Raw genomic sequence first — 27,481 nt, forward strand, 5'->3', positions numbered from 1 at the left:
AATCAATATGGTTAATTTATTCATTAAGCACAGATTTAAAATGTGGATTTTAATTAGATTTTAACTGGACTATCCCCTGGAAGGGTACTTAGTGCTAATGGCATGCTTGTAAATGTTCCATGGCTGGATTCTCAGGAGCATTTTTGAACAGATTTAAGAAGTAATTTACCACTGTTAGAGTCTCTGCTACTTTAGAGTTCACCTTTACCACTGAGGAAGGCAGTAACTTTTTAAAAGTGTATGGGCCAATCAAGAGTCTATGTCAAAGAATCATAGTAGGTCATAGAAATGGGCTAAAGAACCAATGGAGACAAGAATTTATTTATTTCCCATTGCCATTTCTTTTCCCTTTCCTCTTTCTACTCTATATCTCCCCCACTGCCAAAAGTTTAGGTTTTAAGTACTTTTGAACAGGGATTTGGCTTTTTTATTTTTGTTTAAGTTTGCAGATAAGAGTCATTGAAATTTTACTTATACTGAAGGTGCTATCTATATAAATAATTTTCTGTCATAAAGTTCTGTCATAAATTGGGACATACTGGTTACCAACGCTGGGTTGAGGAATTCCTGGAGATTCGGGGGTAGAGCTTGGGGAGGCTGTATTTAAAGAAGGGAGGGACCTCAGTGGGGTATAATACTATAGAGTTCACACTCCAAAGCTGCTGTTTTCTCCAAGGGAACCAATGTTTATAGTCTGGAGATCAGTAATTGCAGGATAATTCCAGCCCCCACTTAGATGCTGGCAACCCTAAGCCATAGACCAGGGTCTGATGACTGGTATCAGGCCCCTTAAGAGGGTTTATCAGGCCTACAAACCAGTGAAGCAAACCCCTCACTTCTTGATCTGGCCTGACGAGCCTGCTGTCGGCTTGCCAATGCAGGCACCCACCCCACCCCACATAGAGGTGACCACAAGCTTTTTTGGGGGTTCAGGTTTAAAAACCAAGAACTTTTCAGTAAAGCTGAAAGCCAATTACCATCAGCTTCATTCAGCCTTTTGCCAAAAGCTTTCAGGTTTCTAAAACCCAAATATTACCAAATAGAAAGGATTGTGTTTCCAAATGGACCTGGGAAACGGTGGGAGGGGAGGAGCTTCAGCAGTGCTGGAGTCCAGCATTCAGTTGAAGCTCTTCTCTCCCCACTGTGGTTTCCCAAGTCTACATGGACCTGGGAAATGGTGGTGGGAAAAACTGGGACTTCAGCATTCAGTTGAAGCTCTTGCCCCCTCCCCAGCCAAAAAAGCTGAATCATGTTCAGCTTTTTTGATGCCAAGACTATTCAACTCCAAGACTATCATCAGTAAATTAATCCCCCCCCCCCCCCCCACAAAGCCTCTAACTTTGGTGTGAGCTTGCTAGTTCAGGCACCTGCCCTACCTGGCTCCTTATCTGGTCTGGCGAGCATCTTTCTGCATGCCAATCTGGGATGGTGAGCCTGCTGTGGGAGCCTTCTGTGGGAGTCTTCTGTGGGCTGGTGAGCCTGCTGTGGGCTGGTGAGCTGCTGAGGCAGCCACCCCACCAATGCCAGCCCCCAGTGCTGGCGTGAGCTGGTGAGGCTGCTGTATGCTCCCCAGCTGAAGAAACCAGCCTCCTGTGCCAACTATCTCCCCCACTGCTAGTTTGGTCTGTTAAACTCACTGTGGACTCACCAACTGAAGTAGCCACCACTTAGAACCAATCTATGATGGTGAGCCTGCTTGAGGTTCACCAACCGAAGCATTCTCTCCCAGAACTATTAGACTGTCTAATAAAGAGATACGTTCAGTGTAGGCACAAATTGTGGGCCTGTTAACTTCCTAACATTTATAATGATAATTGTTAAAAATGATCTTGTGATATATTTGTTACAGCATATCTTGTCTTTGGGGACTAGCTTTTAAAATTGCCTTATTATTCTGATGCAATATGAGGCAAAAAATGTGAATATGAGGCAAAAAGGCATAATTACCTGCCCAGTGATTCACTGTGAGTCCATACTGAGGATGGTATTTCATCCCCTAGACTCTGGATCCAAGTTCATCCAAGTCCATAATGCTATCCATGTTATTGTATCAGCCTATAAGTACATTCCCCTTCCGTTGCCCATTCTTATCTGTATAGCCCCATCTCAAGTCTGGCTTCTTGGCAATTCTAGATTCTGAAAAAGAGATGGAATCCAGTGTTGTGAGTTGGTGGGGACCTTTCACATCTGGTTTTTGCTGCCCTAAATGGTCAGGTGTATGATTCAGTCTCCAGGGTGACTCAAGCCAGCCCATTGGCTTCTGTTGATCAGATGGGGCTTTAAAAAATTCCTTGGGAGGCTGGGTAATGAGCACTTTAAATCTATGAGGCATGCCTGCTGATTATTAACATTTTCAGATGAGCATATTTTTGTAGCCTTTAAGTCTCGCGTTGAGCTGGACAATGTTGTTTAATTGTCTCTAGATAGTAATCGATGGGCAGTAACACACTCAGAAACTTTAAATAGAGAGGTCATTTGGAGCAATATTATGTGGTCTAGCAGTCTCTTGTTTTCTGAAAGACATTGTTAAGATGGACAATACAAAACATGTATTTGGTGGCCAGAATATAATGACCAGAACATTCTCTCACATCTCCTGCCATCTATGAATAAATTTGGTGAGATTTATATTGAGAACACTTAACAATGGCATGTAGGTACTCCTTAATAAGCACTGTAACAGCCATCTTTTTACATTATGACTGAGCAAGTTAGTTACTTCTAAGAATAATTCCCTGTTACTTTATCCTTGCCAAAGACCCTAATCATACAGATCTTAAACATTTAGATTTGCTGGAGGGGGTGCAGAGATTAGAGCAATGATGTTGCTAAATGCTCAACACATTTCCTGTTTGTGATCAGAAACTTGCAAAGAGTATTATAGATATAATGCTATAAACAATCCTGATGTCATAAAGGCATTCTGCATGTTTAGGACAAAAAAAGACATAATAGGTTCTATTAGCTTCAGAAGAGCTGTCTCCATTTATGTCTATTGAAATATTCATCCATCATATCTTGAAGTTCAAATACTTCCCGAGCTCCCCTGAAAAAAATAGGTTCCTCCTTCTCTCAATTTTTTTTGCAAGAGAGCAGTTTGTATATATTTTTTTCTTCCCAAAGGCATGGCTCATAAATTATTGTGACACGCTGTGTAACCATTCTAAATGGAATTTATACACTCCAGTGTATTTGTAAGAATGTTTAGTAAGGATTTTTATTATGCTGTCTTTATATGTCATCACAGTAATAGCTGTTACATTTTGTTTATTGTTATATCCTGATGAAAATATTGGAACAACAACAAATAGCATAGGGTATGTTATTTTCCTAAAAGAATGAATATCAAGTTCAGCCATAGCAGCAGAATTATAACAGGTCTAGGTTTCAGATGAGGCTCTTCCTTTCACTTTGGCACCCTGGAATCTATCCACCATCCTTGCTATTAGTTATATTATCAATTTCTCTGGGACCAAGGAAGGCAAATAAGAAGTCGCTGATCTTTCAAAGTGTTGCTAATTCTCCTTCAGATCATTTTAATGTCTAATTTATTCACAGAATGTACAAATAGACTGGAGAATGGAGTCATTGTCCAGAACACCTGATTACTTTCTCTCATACATTGTTTCTAAGGGGGAAACTAGGTCTCAAGAAATAAACACGGGGTTTCAGCAAGCAAGAGAGATTGTGAACTACTTTTCTTTGAATCCTGGGAACTACACAGTTATTCCAGCTACATCACAAGAAGGCCAAGAGTCTGAATTCCTTCTACGAATTTTCCAGAGGACTCAAAATAATAACAGGTAAAGCTGTTGTGAATGTCATTTTAATTACAGTGGGCAAAGAGAATCCACTGTCCTAAATTCTGATAAAGTAGCTTCCTAAGAATATAGAGATCTCCTAGGTAATCTTGGGAAGTGATGTCATACTATAAGCACTGTGCCACTTATTTCTTCATTTCCTTCCCCACTACCCCACCTGAGAAGGCAGACAATGAAGGAGGAGCTTGGGGGTCTCCCTATTGGCAACCGTTATCTTTGTAGACTCTTCAGCATATTCATTATCTTAACCTAAGAAGTTCCTGGTCACCAGCCCACTTCTTTGAGCGTAAATCTCCTACTTATAGATCTTATTTTGCTAAAATATATATCTGACCTGTAAACCTAAAGGGATTTCTAACTGGCTTGTTACACTAACAGAAATCTAACAAATATTTAATTAACATTAATTAAAAATCCATCTAAGCCAATTTGTGATAACAATGCTTTTGTACTGTTAAGTTGCAGCTGATTTAAGGCAACCCTGTGGGGGTTTTCAAGGCCAAAGACTTTCAGAGGTGTCTCACCATTGCCTCCCTCTGTGTCCCAACCCTGGTATTCCTTGGAGGTCACCCATTGAAATACTAAGCAGGGCTGACTCTGTTTAGCTTCACAGATCTAATGAGATCCGTCTAGCCTGGGGCTATCCAGATCAAGGTGATAATAAAATAGTCTGCAATAAATCTAAACCTGTAAAGTAACCATATACAGAGAGGCCAGGTGGTGTAGTGGTTACTCAATCTAGAAAAGGGGAGATCTGGATTAAAATCCCCACCTTGCTGAAATGCTCATTTTGACCAATACAATGGAGAAGAACAGACATATAATGTTCTGAGCTTGTTGGAGGAAGAATATGATAAAATTATAAAGGAAGGGGGCAAATGGAGATATATTCTATATGTTCTCTCACTGAATTGTAAGAACAATTTGTGGAGTCTGATTGTGGTTAATGTAAGAAGGATTTCCACAATGAGCCTCAATACATCAGTCTGTTTGCTACAGTGAAGGGATCCAGCTCTTACTATAGTCATTATGACAAAAATCCATTTTCGTTGATGGAAAATTTTGGACATACTACTTACTTGCTAATGGCTACACTTACTAGCCTAGCACTGACACCCCCAAAGGGATGGGGGGGATTGTAAAAAAGAATATTATGCCAACATTGCAACATCATTTTCAGCATAAAGTCAGAAGTGACGTCACTATGATGTATTCACCCAAAACCTTATGCTAAAGCCAATCCCCTCCCCATTTTGCTCCCACTTCTCCAGCAAGCAGCCATGGGAGGAATGGAGCCTGCAATGGGTGGTCTCCAAGCAAGACCTAGTAAATTCTATTTGACCTGGTTCCAGTGTAAACAGTCATCACTTAGAAATCCTGGTTTAAACATAGCTAATTTGAGTTTAAATAGCAAGCACAGGTGCTGAAAAGAGAAGAAAGTAATAGCTAAAAACGAATACCAGCAGTTATAAACCATCAGGTTCTATGAAAGGCCATTCATTCTCTCTCATCAGTTTGAAGAAAAGACAAATGTTAAATGTTTGGAGAATACTGTGAACTTCAAAAGTACATTTGTCTGATGTGCTAGGAGTAGGGATTATGGAGCCAGTCATATCTAAGACAGACACAATGTATGTTAAATAAACAAAATATAAGAAGCATTGTGATATCCTGAATCTTTCATATTTAGCAGCTGTAACAGTAAAACATATTTATTGGACACTTCTGTACATGTCTTTGTGTTTGTCCTGTTGCCATTAATCCCAGTTTGAGTATTAGTGAATTTGTCTAATGGTTATCACTTGACCAAAAATGTCTATTTGATGCTGCTTATTCACTTGATAATTTCAGTAACAAAGAATATTTGTTTTGATTCAGTTTTACTTTTGTTTCCCTTAGGGAGTCAGATGCTAATCTCAATCCAGTGGTGCAAAAGGTATGCACATATAACAGGAGATGTAATAATTAAACATATATGTGTGGATGGATTAATGTATGGATTACGGAGTTAGTCCAATCTCATCATACCTTAGAGCAAGTTCAGTTAGGTAGGTAGCAATCAGATATCTGGCATGACTTCTCTTCATCCAGAGCAGTTACAATTATGAAAAAAACCCTCTCCACTTAATTTCCTAAAACTGGAAATTTAGGCTTATTATGACATTAGCCCTGGAAATTATGAGTGCATAAGACAGACTATAGGTACTCTGTAGTAAATGAAAGGAACTCTGTTCTTAATTTAATCACACACTTTGACCAGGATCCAAAGATTCTGGGGCTCTGTCTTAGTAAACTGAATACATATGATATTGTGCCTTGGTAGCCACCCCTGTAAATCAGCCCTTAAAGGCACAGGATAATCTAGAATAGAACTGGCAGTCTGTCATAATGCTGGTCTTTGGCTGCTTTCTGAAAGTCTAAACATGGAACATGTGTTGCTATGCTTTTCTCTTGTTGATCCTTTTGCCCTCTCACTCTGGTGCAATGAATGTGCCCCAAAAGTCCCAGACTGCAAGCTGGAGCATCCCACAATCTATTCTTAATACTTGGTTTCCATCAAGAGCCACAGTACTCTTACTGAGCTTCTGTGAAAAATATCTTTCTCCTGATTTGTGGATTTAAAGCTAATGTCCATGGCAGTACTACAAATTTATCCCAAAGTCAAATGTTGTCATCATCTTCAGATCACATAAAAGCCTCACTGGAGAATCAGAGAGAGTAAACTTAAAACTACTGGTCAACGAAGTTTGTTTTACACTATTGCCACTAATTTGCTTTTAAAGGCGTACTCACACACTGGCAATCTCATAAAGATTCTTCCAAGAAGCAAAACTTAGCAAAGCTACAATTTCAAGTTCCATAGGTTTCAGTGGGAGAAACATGATCAAATCGCTTACACTAAAATCAAATGCTTTTGGATTCATCATGTCTGTAATTGAGAACTCATCAGGGAACCACTCCATCCCAATGAATACTCATTGACTTATGGCTTCCTAATGAATCTTGATCGAAACCAAAATGGTCCTCTGTGGTCTTTGACAGAAACTCTTTCAAATTCTTACAGTATTAATTTTGCTTTAATATAAATCTGCAGTTCTCCTAATCTCTTCAATTAGCTGTCTAGGACATTATTTAAACACCTTTATGCTATTAAAATCCACTGTGACATAGTCAATGTGGGTGAGTTGTGAATTGGACATGAGATAAAGAAGCCTCATGACTGCTTCATAATGTGACGAACTCCAGAGAGTTTTATTCCAATCTATATTCTCAACATGCTAGCTGTACTAATTGGGTAAATTATCAGATGATCGACTCCAGAGAAAAAAGCTGGGAAGAAACAATGATGATGGAGTTTTTCCCAGCACCAGGTAATGCTACCCAATTTTGGCTGTCATTTGAGCATCAGCTTGCATTCATCTCCAGGGTTGTGGTATTTATTATTATTATTATTATTATTATTATTATTATTATTATTATTATTATTATTATTATTATTATTATTATTATTATTATTATTATTATTATTTGACTTTTATGCCGCCCACCCCCGGAGGGCTCTGGGTGGTGTACAACATTTCAATATAACATAAATAAGCAAAAGGAGCCTTCTCAATAAATTACATACAATATAAGATAAAATAAGGGCTCTAAGCATCAAATTAAAACCATTTAAAACACACCATTCAAAATGAATGGAAGGCCAAGATGGAAAAGGGCCACAGATGATAAAAAGGGAGGAAGGGGTGCCATCAGCAGCCGGCATCTCCAAAGGCCCGGTGGAACAGCTCGATCTTACAGGCCCTGTGGAACTCTCCAAGATCCCGCAGGGCCCGGACAGATGGAGGAAGAGCGTTCCACCAGGCAGGGGCCAGGGCTGTAGTCCTTCTCCTGTCACTCTTTGTTTTGAGTTTGTGTCTGTATATTTTTAATTTAATATTACAGTAGGTTTACCATCCTCCAGGTGGGGGCCGGAGATTTACCAGAATCACGACTGAATCCAGACTACATAGATGGCTTCTGTATTATTTATTCAAAACATTGCACTTCTCCTGCAATAAACGGTTGCTTAGAAAGATTGGCTATATGACATTATAACCTACTGAAGTCACTTACCTTTCCTAAACTGCACCTTCCCAGTCTCCATTCTCAAATTTCCAGGTATTTCCAAACCCAGAGTTGGCAACCTTATGTTACAGTCATGTTTGATTCTCTCTCTCTCTCTCTCTCTCTCTCTCTCTCTCTCTCTCTCTCACACACACACACACACACACACACACACACACACACACACACACACACACACAGAGAGAGAGAGAGAGAGAGAGAGAGAGAGAGAGAGAGGAACCCCCAAGGACATGTGGGATGCATCTCATTTCCCTCTCCCCCACTATTTAATCTTTCCCTTCCCTGAAAGCCATCATAGTACTTCCTGCGCTCTTTTCTATCCAAAAGCCAACCTACTTTTATCTGCCTCCTGTCTTCAACTTTCCCTCTCCTTCTACCTAGGAAAACTATGGCCAACTTGTATGGTGGTGGCCACAGGGTCAGACCCATTCAAATGGCAGGGATCACTCCAAGATTTGTGAGGGGACCCCTCATTTTTCCCTTTATCCTCCTCCCATAGTATTTTCTCTTTCCCTCCCCCATATCTTCTCCCTGCTTCCCTGCCTCAATCTCGCCTTCTCAGCCATCATTCACCAACCTACTTTTTATCTGGCTACTAGCCATCCACCCACTTACTTTTTCATTCTCAGCTATATTTATTATTTATTTATTTTGTTTATACCCCACCTTTCGCCACAATGGGGACCAACACAGCTTATATTATTCTCTTCACCATTTTATCCTTACAACATCCCTTTGAGAAAGGTTAGCCTGAAATCATGTGACTAACTTACAATCACCCAGTGAGCTTCCACAGGATGATAGGGATCAAACCTTGGTCTCTCAGACCCTATTCTGAAGCTCTAACCACTGCACCATAGGGTGGCCTTTATAGGGTGGCTGCTGTAGAATAGTAGCAAGCAGCTAGGAGTTGTTGCAAGCTAGGTCACCTAATCACCCAATGGTTGCTGCCTGGCTTAGGTTTGCCAGCCTCTTGGTGGAACCCAAATATTTCCCAGATTTACAACTGATCTCCAGATGACAGAGATCTGTCTCCCTCGAGAAAATGGCAGCTTTGGATGATGTACTCTATGGCATTATATCTGGCCGAGGTCCCTCCCCACCCTATTGTTCTCATACTCCACCCCAAAATCTCCAGCAGTTTCCCAATCTGGACCTGACAACAACCCTATCCAGGCCTGGCTGACATGACTGCTCCCTTAAAGGCCTAAACATCCTGGAAAGGACCCTGCCACCTCTCTGTGCTTCTTACTTACTAAAACACAGCCTGTAATGCTGTTGTTGTCTAGCAACAGCCACTGAAGGAATCCATTTGTTAAAACTGCAGGCACTTCTTTGATCATTTGTGGGGGTTTTTTAATATTTCAGTTTTTTGTGCAAACCTGGTTTGTTTTTCATCTTTGTAGAAACATCTGTCTTGCCCATTCACAGCTTCATTGATAAGATTTAAGTATCCTCCGATTTGGCTGTCTTCCCTATTAGAATGTATGATTTTCCACTGAATGCTGCTTCTAATTTTCATTCTTCAACAAGACCAAATGTGCAGTCTGATGCTGGGATCACCATTGTGCAGACTTCCTCTGGCCTAAGGAGGCTTCTGCCAGCTTAAATAACTCTTCTGCCAGTCGAAGAGCCACCTGAGTAAGAATCCTTGGGCTAGAGGAAGGTTGGCTCTATACTATTGGCGCCACCTAACACCCTTTTCTTCTGTGCAAATCTGTTGAGCATTCTTATGCAGGGTGCTTACACAGTGCCTTGGGGTCATGACCTGAAACTGTTAATTTTGGTTGATCTTAGTAAAATCCATTGCATGGGTTCTGTTTTGGGATTTCCCATTGAAGTAGTGCAATTATCTGCAACATTGCTTAGTTGAGGAGCGCCTTTGCATGTCTCCTTTAATTCAGTATTTTCCTTTCCTTTGTTGATAGATTCTAGTCCTATCCTTTTGTCTTTTCCTTCACCTTTGATTTGATATATTTGGGACATTCTCTGTACTCCAATTGTACTCATCCTTGAAACTTTGTTGAAATAAAGTCCTTCTGTTCCAGAAAGCCTCCATAGAATAATACTCTTTCTTGTCTTCATGCTTTGCCTGATAGAAAGCAACTTCCTTTTACAGTCTACATGAGTAAATGACTTGGTTAATCAGGACTTTGGAAGTACAGGGATGCAGTTTTCAGTCTCCTACATTAACATAAGACAAAAGGATGGAATTTCAGCCTAGTGTTATCAGATGAGTAGGAGGCAATAACTGATAATCACATTGCTTTTTGCTTGTAATTTTGCTTGTAGGTTGTTTTTCTTTTTTGAGGTTGAATCTAGGCTCTTTTTGTGTGTAAGTGCTAGCACTTGGAAATTGCTAGATGTGTTTCTGGTCCATGGGGAAATATGATGTTTCAGTTTGAGTTTTGTGATTGATTTTTGTACTTGCATATTTTCTTTGATCCAGGATATGCCCAGGTGGAATCGAGACAACTCTTATGAAGAAGTCTTTCAAAGATATGCTTATCAGGTATGTTAAATGAAAAAACCTGTATATTCTAGCAAGTCACGTAGAATTGAGAAATAAGCGTCTTGCCTTGTTAGGCTTAGGAAATGCAGATCTCAAGTGGGTATCTCAAAACTATTGATTTGCAAGCATGTCACTATAACAAAGAGGCAAGGGACCTAGCCAGAATATAATAGATGGCTCTGAACTGATTGCCTGAAGGAAGAAAGGTATTCCTTAAACAAGCAATTAGCAGTAACTCTTGGCTACAAATATACTTGGATCATATCATATATTACTCTTAAAATATATTTTACTCTGGTCAGAATTGCTTCCAATCTGCACTTGCTCCTTTTGGAAAGCAGGCATCAGTCAATGTTTGGGTAATTGATTCCCATTCTTTCTGAGCCGAGCTGCATGTGTTCACAGGAGATGCTCTTAATGGCTTAATAAACTGTTATAAAGGACTCCTTGACTTAGTCAAAAGAAAAATTGCTGCCAAAAGCCTCTGCACAATAGACCTCTCACAGCTAATAGTTATATCAACGCATAAAAGGTGAAAATGACACTGCCTACTGCGAATAATGCACAAGGTTTGTCTCAAGGAATACTGAGGGCAAGGAAGGAAGATTTTACATGGCTCATGAGTCAGGCAGCGGCAAGCTGCAGGGGCAATGGGCCGGATTCTCAGCTCTTGATGCCATTTCCTAATGGATGGGGAAAGCAGCAGAAGTGCAACACGGCTGCTGCTCCTCCAGGTGATCCTCTAAGCGGATGGCAAAAGACCAGCAGAGAGTGCTGCTTTTTCATGCGTGTATCTTCTGCTGCCAATTACCAAAGAATAAAAAGGAAAGCAGGCCTTGAGGTGTAGAGGTAATGTAACAGCAGCTTTGGGAGTAAGAGAATTGCTGCATTTATAGCGTGAAAAGGTCAGATTGTATAGCAGATCTGACATTCATTGACGAACAAACTGGTTAATGATGCTCTTTAAAAAAATGCATTGATAGAACAAATGCTCAAACTTTGGTGGCTGTTAATGATAATATGAATAATAGTGCTTAACATTTATGTAGCAGCTTCAGTGTTCAAAGCGCTTCACATTAGGGATTCTTGAACACTGTCTGGTTCATCTCATGTTCTCTATGCCAGTTGCAAACAAAAAGCTTAGTTTTCATTTGATCTTGCAACTGTTCACAAGCAGAGCAGTCAGTCAGTAGTTATAAACAAACATTCTCTCTCTCTCTCTCTCTCTCTCTCTCTCTCTCTCTCTCTCTCTCAAGTCTTGCTATTTGACATTTGCGTTCCTGAGGGCATTTTGCAATTGTGCATTTTTCCATAGCCTTATTGGCATTGTAGTTCTACTCTCATATCCTTTAATCGTCCATAATCTTGGGGAAGAATCAGTTTCACTGACTTCTTAAATACAAAAGCAAGGCAATGATGAGAAATTCCTTTCTTGCCTGGGAAAGCCTATAGGTGAACAAGATTTATGCCACCCTTTTCAGTGGTACAAGTCTGCACTACTGAAGGGGGGCATTCCTGGGCTGAAAAGCCATTGGAAACTACAGCATGGAAAACTACAGCATGGAAAACCATGCCACTGAAGTAAGTCTCTCTGCACCCATGCCTCCATGCCTCTTTGCACAACACTGGTGGCATGGGGTCTGCTGCAACCCTTCTACCACTTTCAATGTGGTTTCAGCTCCACCCCCATTGAATTGCAGACTTAGAAAATGAAATTAGATTTGAACCAGTAACTTTCCATATCACTGCTCATTCTCTCCACCACTATGCCATCCTGTCTTTCTGGGCATGCTGGCAACCACAACCAAATTTTGTAATTTCTGCTCAAGAGAGGGGCTATGGTTCAATGGCAGATAATCTGCTTTGCTTGCTGAAAGTTGCAGATTCAATCCCTGGCATCTCCATCTGAAAGTATCGGGTAGCAAGGGATGTGAAGGACTTCTGTATCAGGCACTGGGAAACCACTGCCAGCCCTAGTAGACAGTACTGACCTTGACAGCTGGGTGGTCTGATTCAGCATAAGGCAATTTCCTGTGTGTACTTTCCTAGATAGTTGTCAATGAGTTATGATAATACTGCCCACACACACACTGCTGTATCTGTAGGTTTTTGGTGCATGCTGTAACATTATAAAGGAGTAAACCCAAAATACAGCTCACATAAATCCATATACAATGCAAAACAGGATTTGTCCTAAGCAAGTTCAGTTCTTGTTGTTATTGGGGAAAAGGCCTCAAAATAAAGAAACAAAACTTAATGCCAAGGCAGGATCTTACAGTAACTAAACAGAAAAATGTAGTGCAACCCAGGAGAACAGGGGTCAAATGTGTACTAGGCAACTGACATGCAAAATACACTTTTAGATATGACCAGACAGCCTGAAGTCTTTTCCCAAACTTTTCTCTCTTGATATAGCTAGCTTCACCATTCAGACCATGATGGAAAGCTCATTCAACCATTCGCCATATAAGCATAAGCATAAGCATTTTATTGTCATTGTGCACGCACAACGAAATTTACACAACGAAATTTACATATGAGCTTCCTCTTTCTGAATAAGTCTTTTAGCAACTGGAATAGCCACTATAATCTGCTTGTTAAAGTTTAGCTAGTACAGCCAGCTCATTCTATGTCTTTAAAATAAGCAATAAAAGGGATAATGTTAAAACATGAGAGGAGAATTTTTAGTACTATATTAATAAAGCGATGTTAGAGAAGCAGCAGTACATTCAGATTAACAAGACACCGGAATGAAGACAGTTGCATACCCCTCTGACATTTATTACCAACCATCTTTCTTCTGTACCTTACTAATGTTCTCTCTGGAACAGCAGAAAGAGCTGCTGGTGAGAACTGCCAAGTAACAAAAGTAACCAACGTAACTGTGTAGCAATGAGAGAAACAGAGAGAGGGAGAGTCTGTTTATGCATGCAGTACTTAACCCAAGGCTTTTTGCTCCACAGTGGGGTCTCCTTGCATTTTTCAGTTTACAAATGAGAAAGTGCCCCACTGATTCCTCCAAGCCCAGCCACCATTTTGCCTGCCCCCTGGTTTGCGGTCAGGAGGTTATTTGCACCTTTTTCTTTTATTTTACTTTTTTGAGTTGAGAAATGTCAGGGTTTTTTTAAAGGCCCATTGATCTGCTGGAAATGCCAATGGAGACGTGGGCAGAACTGCTGCTGCATGGGTGGGAAGCAGCAAGGAGAAACAAAAAATCCACAGGAAGCCAAACACATACTGCTCTGCAGGGGAAAAGTTGCACTTTACCCACTTCTGCAAACCATAGGGCTTCTCTGATCTGCAGCACAGTGAGTTCAGGAGTCAGGGGTAGGGGAATATGTGCAATTAAGAGTCGGCCTGAAGGGCATGTATGTTCACTGTAAGGCAGACCACAAGTGCAAAAATGGCCAAGAAAGAGATTCCTTTCTTATGCAAAGTTTGCAAATCTATCAATGTGAGTGGATGTTTTTCACAAACAGGAAAAACTAAGAGCAGGATTGTGGTGAATGAGAGAAATAAGAATGATGAAGCACAATCTATTGAGAACCCCCTCCTGTGTAAGATGCACTGGAAGATCCAATGGAAAGCAACAGAAAAAATAAATCCATTTATTTCAGTTGCAACAAGAGAAGTTTCTTTGAATTTTGCTCTGAGTGTGTAGTACATGTTCACCCCTTGCTTCCTCCATGTAGTTCAGTGTGGCAAACATTATCTTCCCTTCCCCATTTTTTCCTCAAAACCAACTATATGTTGCAAATGAGTGACCCAAGGTCACCTAGAAAGCTTATTGGTAGTGTGGTGATGTATGACTCCCAGCTCCTACTCTCCCAGTCTATAAAATCTGTTAAACTGGGTCATATCACTCATAAGCACTTTCCTTATATTTTATATTAGAGTTCCTACCTGGATGCCTCACAATTGCAAAGGATCCTTAATGATGTATTCCTGAAAGGTAAAGTTCGTTTTTGTGGTCAGATATGATTTTTCCTCCATATAGTGCCCTGGTCGGTGACTAATTTTTAAGGGGGGCTGTATTTTGAACTGAGCAAAAGTTGAAGGGCCAGCAAAAGTAGATATCCAGTCAGTCGCATACTCCATGGGAGCCAAGACACAAGACCCAAACCATCAGCAGGCCCATCTATAACATGTAGCATAGAGCACAGGATGGAGAATCCACTTTGAAAATGAAAAGAGGCAAACAGGTCAAGGGAGTGCTAAACCTTCCATGTACATTGCTTAAGTTTTTATGACTCCTCATTCTTCCTGATTTGTTTCTCTTAGCAAGGCTCATATCCCATATTGTAACCCAAGTGAGAAAAATGGCCCTGAAAGGACAGATGGAAGGCCTCCAAATTACTGTCATTAAATATAAACCAGTTAGTTGATGTCTGCGCATGCAACATGAGCCCACAAACCCTTGGAAGACTTCTACACAGTGACCAAATTTAAGCATTAATTGACCAAGTAAAACTTCATATAGGTCACGTTGTTTAAGCACCAAGCATGGACTTATGCTTGCTTAATAAGGAGAGGTGATCTTGGACTTTAGGTTACTCTGAAGAGGAAGTGGGAAGCCCCCAGAGGCTAGATCAAAATTCTACTGTCTATCCTTAGTTTAGAATATACTACCAAGAAGCCTATGATAATTCACATAATAGATGGACGGTGGGAGTATTACATTATAAACTTTTGCAGCCGGTTGAGTGAAGTTACTGCACAGTGTAGTACAACTTGCGAATACTGAGTTGACATATCAGAAACAAGAATGGAGCAAGATGATAAAAAATTTCCCAAAAACAGATCCTTGCACCCCACTTCCTTAAAAAGCTCCTCTTGAAGAAATAATATGGGGAGTAGTGTGGGCTCTGCAGTGGAAGAGAGAATCTGTAGAACCAGTACTTCAGTCTGAACTTCTCCTCCACTGGCTGAATGACTCACAAAAGGAGAGGGAGAATTAAAAGTGTTACATGAGTCACAGGAGATTTTTTGTAAGAAAGGCCAACAAATCTGTTAATTTTGCAGTGGTTTTTCAAAGAAGAGTATAAATTCATTAGTTAACCCTGAAAAGGCCTCTTGGGTGAAATGTATCAGGAATTCTATCTGAGAAATAAAATATATTTTACCTATTTTGCACCATTGGCCTTAACCTTATTTTTTATCTCCTGACATGAAAGAGACAATTCCAGGAAAATTTTTGTTTATGATCCCTTCCCACATCCTATATTGTTCACAAAAGATCCCTGATCTTCAGAAACAGCATTTGAGGAGGTCACCAGACGGCTGTGAGAAGGGGGTGGACAAAGTCGTTCCCAAATTTTGTTTGGTTGACTGTGCTTCAGAGGTGTAACGAGGCAGCCCTGGGCAAACTGTAGCCCTGGGCAAAACCTGAGTTGGATGCCCACCCCCCGTGGGCGGCCACTCCACCACGACCAAATTTCTTTTTGCACCAGGACATTGGTGCCTGAAGGAGGTGCATTTTTAGACATATCAGCACCAAAATTTCAGCATATCATCAGGAGACTGTCCTTATGCTACTCCCCAAGTTTGGTGAGGTTTGGTTTAAGGAGTCCAAAGTTATGGACTCCCAAAGGGGGTGCCCCATCCCCCATTGTTTCCAATGGGAGCTAATAGGAGATGGGGGCTACAGTTTTGAGGGTCCATAACTTTGGCCCCCCTGAACCAAACTGCACCAAACTTGGGGGGGGGGTGCCATCATCTCCAGATGATACCCTGAAATTTTGGTGCCGATACATCCAAAAATGCACCCCCTGCAGGAACATCCTAGAAATTTGCCCAAGAATCTTTGTTCTGCATTGAGTTTTCTGCATTGCTGTCAATGGGGGTTGCAGGCTTGGGGGGGCACATTTCTGAAGGCACAGTCTCAAAACTTTCAGCGTCTCATCAGGAGACTGCCCTGATGATACCCCCCAGGTTTGGTGCAGTTTGGTTCAGGGGGGCCAAAGTTATGGACCCTCAAAACTGTAGCCCCCATCTCCTATTAGCTCCCATTGGAAACAATGGGGGATAGGGGCACCCCCTTTGGGAGTCCATAACTTTGGACTCCTTGAACCAAACCTCACCAAACTTGGGGGGTAGCAGAAGGACAGTCCCCTGATGACACGCTAAAATTTTGGTGCTGCTAGCCTAAAAACTGCACCCCCTGCAGGCCAAAAATGGAAAACCACTAACATACCCAAAAACAAACCCAGCATTTTGATGCCCCCCACAAGGTGATGCCCTGGGCAGCTGCCCACCTTGCCCAATGGGCATTACGCCAATGCTGTGCTTATGATTTAGCTTATTATTCTTATAAGGGAAAGTCTATAAGACCGGACTACTGAGAGGCATCATAGCTCTGAGACAAAGATTTCCTCCAGGGGTTCCCCTCATACAATTCAGCCTCAACCCAATATACAAAAGTAAACTGCAAAACTTTTCTGGTTCTAAGCAGTTTCAGGTAACCAGGACTCCTCCTCTCAGGTTCCTTCCACACAGCAAATGTATAACGGGTTGCAGTTGGGATAAAGGAACCAGTTTTGCTGTTTTCACATTCACGTGCATCCATGCAGGCAGCAACTGGAGCCCACGGAAGCAATCCAGGTTGCTGCTGTGCCTTCGCACGGAGATGCGTCATTTTAAAACAAAAATTACTTCCTACTGATGCGTAGCTATGCAGGCATGCACAAATGAAACCCCATAGTCATGCTGATGTCTCATAATATGATTATCTTTACCTGTGTAAATACACAAATGTAAGCCACAATTTTTTTAAAGAAGGAAAACGGAGGCGAATAAAGCTCCTCCTGCCCGGTCGTTCACTTGCGAGCGGCTGCAACCCAGGATTTTTGAAAAGACTCACTAATAGCACGATTCTTTAAAAACCCATTTTGGGGGAAATAACATGGGGCAGTCTCATTTTAGGGGTGGGATCTGTGCAAAGTTCCCCCCGCCACACACACACACACACACACACACACACACACACACACACACACACACACACACACACACACACACACACACACACCCAAAAAACAGATTTTTTACCATCCTGCACCCATGTTTCTTGGCTCATGTGGAACATGCCTCAGTACTTCTGACACAAAGTACTTGAGCCCAAATGTTCACTGCTTCTTCCGTTACCTCAAATGCATGTGGAATGGTAACATACTGTGCCAAGAGTTTTTATTAAGCAAGTAACCATCTGAATCCCATTTGGGCCATTTCTCATGTGATGTTTTGTATTTGGGCACATCATTTAATTACAAAGCATGCTAGGAACAAGCACATTTGAAAACAGTGCATTTGAAAACAAGGTTCAGCCCTTTTCCAGTTACCCTCAACCCCCTCCCCCCACCCCAGTTTCTTTTACAAAATATCAACTGTAAAGCAGTCCACAGTGGAGGTCTCCCATTTCCAAAAACCTGGGGTTAAAAACAAGCTATTCCACCACTGCTAACCTCCTTATTCTTTGTGTCTCTTGCCTTCTGATTTATCCATTTATAGATCTAATGGCCAGTCTGGGAAGCGGAGATAGATTCAGCTTCGATTCATGCAGGAGCCTTTTAGCTCTGATGGATGTATCTTTTCAGCAAATGCAATAAACCTCCCTTATGCTGCCCTTCCTCGCTTTGAGTTATGGCTGTGCTGTGCTTCCCTTTGCAGGAGCTCTGTGAGTAAATATTTGCCATAAGATTTGCCCACTACAAATTGCCATGTTCTCCTCTCAGTGGACCTCTTCTATCAGATGTTGGGGGGAAGGGTAAGAGTCTTTGAAATGTCAGCCCTTTCTGCAGATTTAGGTTGCCAACCTCTGGGTATGGCGTGGCATTCTCACAGAATTACAGCTGATATCCAGACAACAAAGATCACCTCCACAGGAGGAAAATGACAGCTATGGAGGGTGGATCCTGTGGCATCACTTCCTCATTGAGCTCCCTCCCCTCCCCAGAGTTCCACAGGAATCACCCTCTAATCTCTAAGGAATTCCCCAGCCTCAGCTGGCACCCCAATGCAAACTGCCTGGATGAGGTACTACAGACCATATTCACTTCAGTTTCCAGCTTCTCCATCCAAGAAAACAGTGGTTGATTCCCCACAGGCAAATTATCCCATGATACTCATGGCAAAAATCATGGTTTGTGCAAGGACTCCCCACGGCTTAAGTGCCGAATGCAGCTTCATCCGGGTTCTGGTACGCGCTCTCCCCCTTATCACACATTTTTCAGAAACCTACATGGAAGTGCAGCACTTTAAAAAAACACGTGCCAAAGCTGGTTCATTGGGGAGATTCAGGGGACAGAGTGGGCTTATTTTTCCCGCTCTAGGGAATGATGTGAAGCTTTCCAGCCAATCAGAGTGCAGTGGGCTGTGTGCAAAGTGCATGTAGCCTTTTTTTGTTGAATGCTTGCTGTGGCTATGAAGAAACACTTCTGCAGAGAGGGGAACAGCAAGTGTGCACAGCAACGACTGATTTAGAATGATAAAGCTGCACATCTATGAAGCTGCGTGCGAAAACAAACCAAGTGAGGAGTATTGTTTCTGCTCCAACACAATAGCCAATCAGAAGAAAGCTGCTCAAACGCAGAGGCAGAGAAATTCTGCCTATGCATCTATGTAGCAACGTAGCGGAGTGCAAAAAAAAGTTTTTTAAAAAAAGTTCCCGCCCCAATACAACACAACAGCCAATCAGGATGAGGAAGAAAAGATCCACTGAGCAGATCGCGCATTCATAGGGAGTGTTGCATTGCTTGAACCGCAATAGACTTCGAGGTCCTCATTAGAGGCACGCTACAGTGCGGAGGGAGAAACCGTGATAAAAAGGTCCTGTATCTTTTTGGAACTGGGGTGCATCCAGCTTAATTTCTCAGTGGGAAATCCACCATACTACATGGGAAAGCACACCAATCTGAACGCTGCCTACAGCCAGAGTTCATTTTTCAAATAAGGGCACTCTTCCGGCATAGAAATGCATAGGCATGTGTTCACTTTCAAGTAAGCTTCCCCTCTTTGGAGCATTTCTATTTATATCTGGGAAGAAAGAGAATCACAGACTAACTCCCAAGTACAAGCACATGGACTTAAAAATACAGCTTTCATTGTGCATTAAAGCAATGTATTGTGACCTTAAAGACACAGAAAAGTATCAGAACAATGTGTCTCTTTCAAAAAATCCATTGGAATTCATTGACATGGGTTGGGTTATTCAAGGCTCAGAATACAAAAAATCTCAAGGCCATGGTAGGCTGCATACTGGGGTAGGTACCTGATAGTTAATGCTTCATTATCTCATAACATATGTCCTGTGCCTGTGTGTTTGTGATAAAAGCAGTTATCAAGAATTGAATATCTTGAACATTTCTGGATGCATACATTTATCACCACAAACCAGCCTATTTCAGCTTCTCATTTTGAAGAGTTGAGGCTCCTCTACTGAAGATGGTTCCATCTTTGTGTCTGCTACATATGTTTGCATCATGCTTTTCCTTTGGAAAATCCCAAGCAGCAGAGCTGTCTTCATAAGAACCTTCTGAGCAAAATGAAGCTGAGAATTGCTCACTTAGAACCACACTGTGAGCTTCATGGTACAGGGAGGATGTGAGCTCAGCAGTGCCACCTCAAGCAGAATTACTCTCTTCTAAATTAGGATAGCACTGCACATCTCCTGAGTTCTAATCTAACCTCTATATCACTCTGGCCCTCAAAATTCCATTGGACTCCTTTGAAGGTATAAGAAAGGGTTTTTTAAACTGCTATGACAGCACTGAATTAAAGAACAGAAAACAATGAAAGAAAATCAAAATAATTAATGCTAATAGCACTAGAGCACGTTTCAGAACTGCTGTTATATGTAGTCTCTCTCCCTCCATATATGCACATATGTCCACACATAGAGCAAACTATACTTTCAAGTATCCTCTTTTATAGACTCTTGACAGTTCTAGGTATCGGTAAGAGATGGATAAATCACATGTTTGAAAGCTCTCTAATTTTGAGTGCACTGCTTGTGGAAAGCAAATATGTTAGGCAGAAAGATCCCAGCTAGACCTTTCCCCTAATATGCTTTTCCCAAATTGCACTTTTGCATATTAACATGCAATTGAGCTAAAACTTATTTAAAACTTGACTATACATACAGTTTCATGCTAATGGAAGACTCATACTGCAAGAGTTTGAACCACTATGGAAGTATCTCAACAAGTACAAGGTCTGTATGAATTTATATATCCAAATTCTCAGTTGGTCTGTTTTTCTGTTTCATACTGCTAAATAGTTAATGATTTCGAGTTCTTGAATGGAGTTTCTCATTCACCAGCAAATTATTACAGAAAAGAATTTCCTAATCCAGAGGGAGAGGGGCGTATGCATTCTATGATAAATTCATAAAAACAACAATTGGATCTAGAAATTTCCACTTTTAAACAATGTATGAATATTTTCTAGGACATTTTTAGATGGGAAGATAAAAATAAATCTGGATTCCTGGATATTTCCAGTTTGAGAAGAGTAATACAGGTGGCAGGTACGCTAACTTATTTTAACATCATTTCACTCTTCAGTTTAATTTTGAAATGTAATACATTTTTGTGAAAAAGCTTCTAAAAGAAATTTAAACTGTACTCAGACATCATTTTAGGTCAACATTAAGCTGACATGAGCATGAACCTGACTTTTCCCCCTGCCTGTATGCTTGCCTCATTTTTCTCTCCTCCTTTCTTGTACTCATAATCCTCATTAGAAACTAACTCCTCTTACCCATAATGTACAAATGCAAACACAGAGGTTAAGCTGAGCTAATCCTATCCATACATATATATCTAGGATGGTAAATCTGGATTAATTCCTGGTTTGAGAGAGGTAAACTAGCTTCATGTAACCCACCCAGCTTCATGTAACCCACCTAGCTTCATGTAACCCAGATAAACATGTGAAGTTAAAATTGGGGTTCTGTGTGTGGGAGAAGTAAGATAGATACAAACACAATAACAAGCCAGATTCATACACATGCCAGTTTTTGTTCACTTAAAATCATAGAGTGAAGGCAGCTTTAATTGGTTGGAGCTTTACCTGCTATGGATATAAATAATAAGAAAACATTTCTCCTGAAATCAAGCCACAGTTGGTCACGAGTCACTTTTTTTAAAAAAAATTGTTTTGATTTTGGGTTCATTAGATTTTTAGTAGAATGATGACAGAGGATTCTATGGAAATGAACTTCCAACCCCACCCAACCCCCACCCTTAGACTTCATAATAGAATATTTTTAACTATTGCAATTAATATGAAAATTCCCCATCTAAATAGTCTATAACAAAAAAACCATGATTTTATTTCATTTTGTTCTCTTCTGTTATTGCAGTCTTGCCTCATAAGAACATAAGAAAGAGCCTGCTGGATCAGACCAGAGTCCATCTAGTCCAGCACTCTGCTACTTGCAGTGGCCCACCAGATGCCTTTGGGAGCTCATATGCAGGATGTGAAAGCAATGGCCTTCTGCCGCTGCTGCTCCCAAGCACCTGGTCTGCTAAGCCATTTGCAATCTCAGATCAAGGAGGATTAAGATTGCTAGCCATAGATCGAATGCCTTGTCACTCTGCCTTTGCCAAATTCCCTCTATGTACACTTTGTTCTGTGTTTCTGTGCATTTGGAAACTTGCCTATCAATTCTCCCACAGACTTTGATGTTAAACATGTGTGCATCTCACTGTCGCAAAAAGGGGGCTTCCTTTATTTTATCTGTCTGAAATTTGGAAGTATGTCTGTCCTAAGGGAATGCTAAAATTACTCTATGTTTTGCCCAGTTTGGATGGAAAACCATGAATGTACAGGCCCAAGAATAAGAAGAGGGATCTTCTATTGAAACAAATGGGGAATTATGAAAACAAAACAGGAATAACAAAAGAAACAATAATGAAACCTCATGAAACATCCAAATAATGTAGCGGTCACTTCTGGAATTGTTAACAGAAAATGAAGGAAACAAAACAGACTCTCATGCTCAAGTCTAGTTCATACTGACCTCTGCTGAGCAGCACTGGAATTGGAAGCTCTCTCCCTACCCCACCCCCAATCAGTGAATATTTTTTCTGAGTGCATTTATATATGCAACCATACGTTGTACAGAGGAAGCTGCACTCCGATAATCCTACCTTAGTGATTTACCATTTAGACAGTACCATTTAGACAGTTAAACGTTTAAGCTTCACTAAGATATTATTTTTTGTTCTCCTCTGTGGGGACTGGAAAAGTCAAAGAGACGGTGTAATCAAATGACAGCCTCAAGCTTAGTATAGCCATTTGGGGGGCAGAGAGAGGTTCTAAAGCCCCTAGAGACTGCAAGCCCTGATGTGCATTTGGAAGCAGAGAAAGGAAAGATGCTCTGAGCTCTCCTGGAATTTATCACTAATGTACTACATCAGGGAAAATGCAAGGAGAGTATTGTGATAATAAAGGCAATAAAGTGTAACATTGGAAGGGAAATTGCTTGCTGTGCAGTCTTAAAGGCAAAACAAACAAACATCACAAGTATGGAATTGAAGGAAGGTGTTTGAATGTAATATGAATACTGCAAAGTCAGCTTCTCGTACTCCACTAGTTGAATTTAGGAGAATATGTAATGTGTGGTGCACGCCATAGCGTTCACCATCCTCTCCCTCCCCCATGTTAGCTAATTTGTATCTCTTTCAAATGAATTCCCTCTACATAGCTGAGGCAGATTTCCTGTCCAATTACTGATAATTGGATGTCAAACGTGTTGCAAATACCTGCTGCTTTCATATTGTCCATGTACTTTCTTGCTTTCACCTATATCATTTATTATTTATAAAACAACCCTCAAGCTAGAAGCAGACCATAAAAACAAGGTAAAAAGGCATGTTTTTGCCTGGCACCTAAAGAAGGGGGAAGTGAGCTTCAAGGGGGAAGCCATTCCAAATGTGAAAGTGCCCCCTCTTTGGTTGCCACCAGTTATGTCTCATCAGAATGGGGCTCAGAGAGCAGGGCTTGGGACTAGCTGTGTGTATATGCATGCAAGAAGGACCACTCCATTAACTTTGCTCTTCTAAGAGCAAGTGCCTTGCCGAGACATTGCAAGGGGTGTGTCTTTTGGACTGCACGCTGCTTCCCTAAAGGCCACAAGATATTGGGATGGTTTTGCCAGCTCCATGTGGAGAAACGTTTGCACTCATAGTCTGTTTTGAGGAGGTATATACATCTTCTGGTGTGGCAAGCACTGCTTTGAGTATCAGTGGGAATTAAACAAGATAATCTGATTCTCATGCCTTCTTAGAGTAAGCATAAGAAGAGCCCTACAGTACTGGGCCGAACACATAACTAGTTTAGCATCCAGTTCCTAAAAATAGCCAGTCAGCTACCATCGAGATATTCCTAAAGCAGAGCTTGAAGGCAAGCTTTGTCCCATTTGGTTTTTTAAACCACAACATCCAATATTAAAAGGTACCATTGATTGTGGAGGTTCCATTTAGCTAGCACATCTCATAACTGTTTATAGACCATGCATTTGTTGATATCCTTTTAAAGCCATTTCAGCTAGTGGTCATAATCATATCCTGTTTTAGTAAATTCCATAAATTAATTATATGTTGAGTGCTCCATATGAGTTTGCTTTTGCAGAATGGTGAGATGGAAATACTTTAAATAAACAAACCTTGTCACTTCTGAACATATTACCAAATCAACTTCATTGATTCTTGCATATATGCCCTTTAGATGGCTCATTATGTTATAACTGGAGAATTCTGGTTCCAGAGGCTTAACTATGGATTCAATCAGTGCTTTCTGAAAGTGGGGAAACAGAAAAAAATGGAGAAAACAATTGTTCACCATGCCTTAAAATGATTGTCGTACCTCCATAAATGAAGACTGAATCTGAGATAAGATCTCTTTAATTACCTCTAGGGTTGTATTGTTGAAGGTTTTCATGATTGGAATCAACTGGCTGTTATGGGTTTCCTGGGCTGTCTGACTATGGACTAGTAGTATTTACTCCTAATGTTTTGCTTGCATCTATGGCTGGCACCTGCAGGCAAAATGTTAGGAGTAAATACTATCAGACCACAGATGCATAGCCCCGAAAACTCACACCACCCAGTATCATTACAGTTGTCTCAATTTCTGGCAGTGTGTTTGTGCTTTTAGCGGCCACATGACAAGGAGAAATCTATCTCCTGAAGCTTTTCAATACCAGGAAACTTTCCAACAACCCAGAAGAAGAAGAATTTGAATTTGTACCCCCACCCCTTTCTCTCCTGTATGGAGATTCAAAGGGGCTTACAAACTCCTTTCCCTTCCTCTCCCAACAACAGACACCTTGTAAGGTAGGTGGGGCTGAAAGAGTTCTAAAGAACTGAGACTAGCCCAAGGTCACTGAGCAGGCTTCATGTGTAGGAGGGGAGAAACAAGCCCAGTCCTTTCACTGTGAGGTTGGGCATTTGTGACTTGCCCAGAGATACACAAGGTAGGGTCCTAACTTAGTGGTATTTTTCCCCATGTTCCATCCCATGTTCCAGAAAAGTGGGTAATTTCTTTGGAAATTGTAATAAATGTATCACTGTGACTGGTCCAAGATAAAATGCAACACAATTTGCTCATGGCAATTAAATTAAAGTTGTACAGTATGTGGGTTCTGTGTTTGAGCATGAGTCAACATATGCAGTTGAATAAGGTGGTAGAATGGAGTATACAACTGTTGAATATTAACCCATAGAACAAAATGCCCAGTAGTGGGGAAAGGCAACCCTAGATTCTCAGATGTATTCTGGTAATTAAAAGTATTATATTATTATTTGTGCATGTGTGAGGTAATGTGTAGGCTTGGCTATTCAGTAGTCATGTGCCTCCTTTGTTTGATGGGCAAATGTGCCTCTCCCCAATCTGCAGAGGGACGATGAAGTTCAGAGGAGGGTGACCAAAATGGTGAAAGGTCTGGATTCTCTGCCCTGTAAGGAGCTGCTTAGGGAACTAGGTATGTTTAGTCTGGAGAAGAGAAGGTAAAGGGGTGGCATGATAGCTCTGTTTAAATATTTGAAGGGATGTCATGTTGAGGATGAAGTAAGCTTGTTTTCTGCTGCTCCAGAGACTAGAACAAGGAGTAATGAGTTCAAGGTGGAGAAAAAGAGATTCTACCTAAATATTAGGAAAAGCTTCCTGACAGTAAGGGCTCTTTGACAGTGGAATACACTGCCTTGGAGTGTAGTGGAGTCTCCTTCTTTGGAAGTTTTTAAACAGAGGCTGGATGGCCATCTGTCAGGAGTGCTTTGATTGTATATTCCTGCATGGCAGGGGATTGGACTTGATGGCCCTTGTGATCTCTTTCAATTCTACAATTCTATGCATTCAATATCACTGGTCCAAATGAATACAGTTCTCTATAGCTGCCAAATATTGTTGAACTGTGTTGTCTCCTTCTCCTGCTGTTGCCTGTAGGCCTGAGTTTTGATGAGAAATTTCTCCAACTAATGACAGTAAGATACGGTGACTCCTCAATGCGACTCAGCTTTCCTGATTTTGCATGTTGTATGATTCGTCTTGAGACCATGGCAAGTAAGTCACACAGTGCCCATTGCAATGGATTTTCTTTTCAGAGAACAGTTTGCAAGAAATGAACTAACTCACTTTTAGTTCCAAGTTCTAGCAGATTTCTCGGATCACATGGAAGGGCCAGAAAATGAAATGCAGTCTGAACAGTCTGCATTGTATTCCTCACTTGGATGTGCTTTTGGAGGCATATCTTAATGCACATCTGATTTATGCCCACAGTTTTAATGCCAGCAAGGAGTATGTATGCATGGCTGCTTCTATACAAGGCTCTCTTTAGCTGGGTCAGGAGAATGGAACATAAAACTTTCCCTTTTCTGCCCTTCTTTTAAGAATTCCTTCCACACTCTCTCTATTTTATATTGAAGAGCTAGCATAATAGAAGAAAGATGCATGTGAAATGGGGGTTTTGGCCCTTAATTCATTTTCTCATGCTGAGAAGAACTGATTTAGGATAGTGGTCCATCCAGTCCAGCATCCTGTCTCAATTAGCAGCCAACCAGTTACTCATCTTCCTCATAGTTTGGATTTGTCAGGATGCCTCTGAAAATATCTCCATTTTGGCAGAGAATCATTTTAAGTTAAGAAAAGAAAGAAGCAAGGCATCCTTCCATTCCCATAAGAACATAAGAACATAAGAACTAGCCTGCTGGATCAGACCAGAGTCCATCTAGTCCAGCATTCTGCTACTCGCAGTGGCCCACCAGGTGCCTTTGGGAGCTCACATGCAGGAGGTGAAAGCAATGGCCTTCTGCTGCTGCTGCTGCTCCTGAGCACCTGGTCTGCTAAGGCATTTGCAATCTGAGATCAAGGAGGATCAAGATTGGTAGCCATAGATCAACTTCTCCTCCATAAATCTGTCCAAGCCCTTTTTAAAGCTATCCAGGTTAGTGGCCATCACCACCTCCTGTGGCAGCATATTCCAAACACCAATCACACGTTGCGTGAAGAAGTGTTTCCTTTTATTATTCCTAATTCTTCCCCCCAGCATTTTCAATGAATGCCCCCTGGTTCTAGTATTGTGAGAAAGAGAGAAAAATTTCTCTCTGTCAACATTTTCTACCCCATGCATAATTTTATAGACTTCAATCATATCCCCCCTCAGACGTCTCCTCTCCAAACTAAAGAGTCCCAAACGCTGCAGCCTCTCCTCATAAGGAAGGTGCTCCAATCCTTCAATCATCCTCGATGCCCTTCTCTGCACTTTTTTCTATCTCTTCGATATCCTTTTTTTGAGATGTGGCTTACCTGAACTGAACACAGTACTCCAAGTGCGGTCGCACCACTGCTTTATATAAGGGCATGACAATCCTTGCAGTTTTATTATCAACTCCTTTCCTAATTATCCCCAGCATAGAGTTTGCCTTTTTCACAGCTGCCATGCATTGAGCTGACATTCCCATGGAACTATCAACTAAGACGCCCAAATCCCTTTCCTGGTCTGTGACTGATAGCACTGGACCCC

General features: G+C 41.2%; 1 protein-coding gene across 1 annotated transcript in view; it reads left to right on the forward strand.

The window, feature by feature from the left end:
- The window catches only part of CAPN13 (calpain 13), a 117,988-nt gene that overhangs the window by 77,480 nt on the left and 13,027 nt on the right, over positions 1-27,481 (forward strand). Inside the window, exons 12-19 of the mRNA XM_048508497.1 lie at positions 3,634-3,803; positions 5,721-5,757; positions 10,399-10,461; positions 14,356-14,413; positions 17,968-18,041; positions 20,600-20,668; positions 20,905-20,983; positions 25,906-26,022. Of these exons, the coding sequence (XP_048364454.1) occupies positions 3,634-3,803; positions 5,721-5,757; positions 10,399-10,461; positions 14,356-14,413; positions 17,968-18,041; positions 20,600-20,668; positions 20,905-20,983; positions 25,906-26,022 (667 nt within the window). The remainder of the gene's footprint in view (positions 1-3,633; positions 3,804-5,720; positions 5,758-10,398; positions 10,462-14,355; positions 14,414-17,967; positions 18,042-20,599; positions 20,669-20,904; positions 20,984-25,905; positions 26,023-27,481) is intronic.

This window comes from Sphaerodactylus townsendi, linkage group LG01, assembly GCF_021028975.2.
Source record: "Sphaerodactylus townsendi isolate TG3544 linkage group LG01, MPM_Stown_v2.3, whole genome shotgun sequence".
NCBI lineage: Eukaryota > Metazoa > Chordata > Lepidosauria > Squamata > Sphaerodactylidae > Sphaerodactylus > Sphaerodactylus townsendi.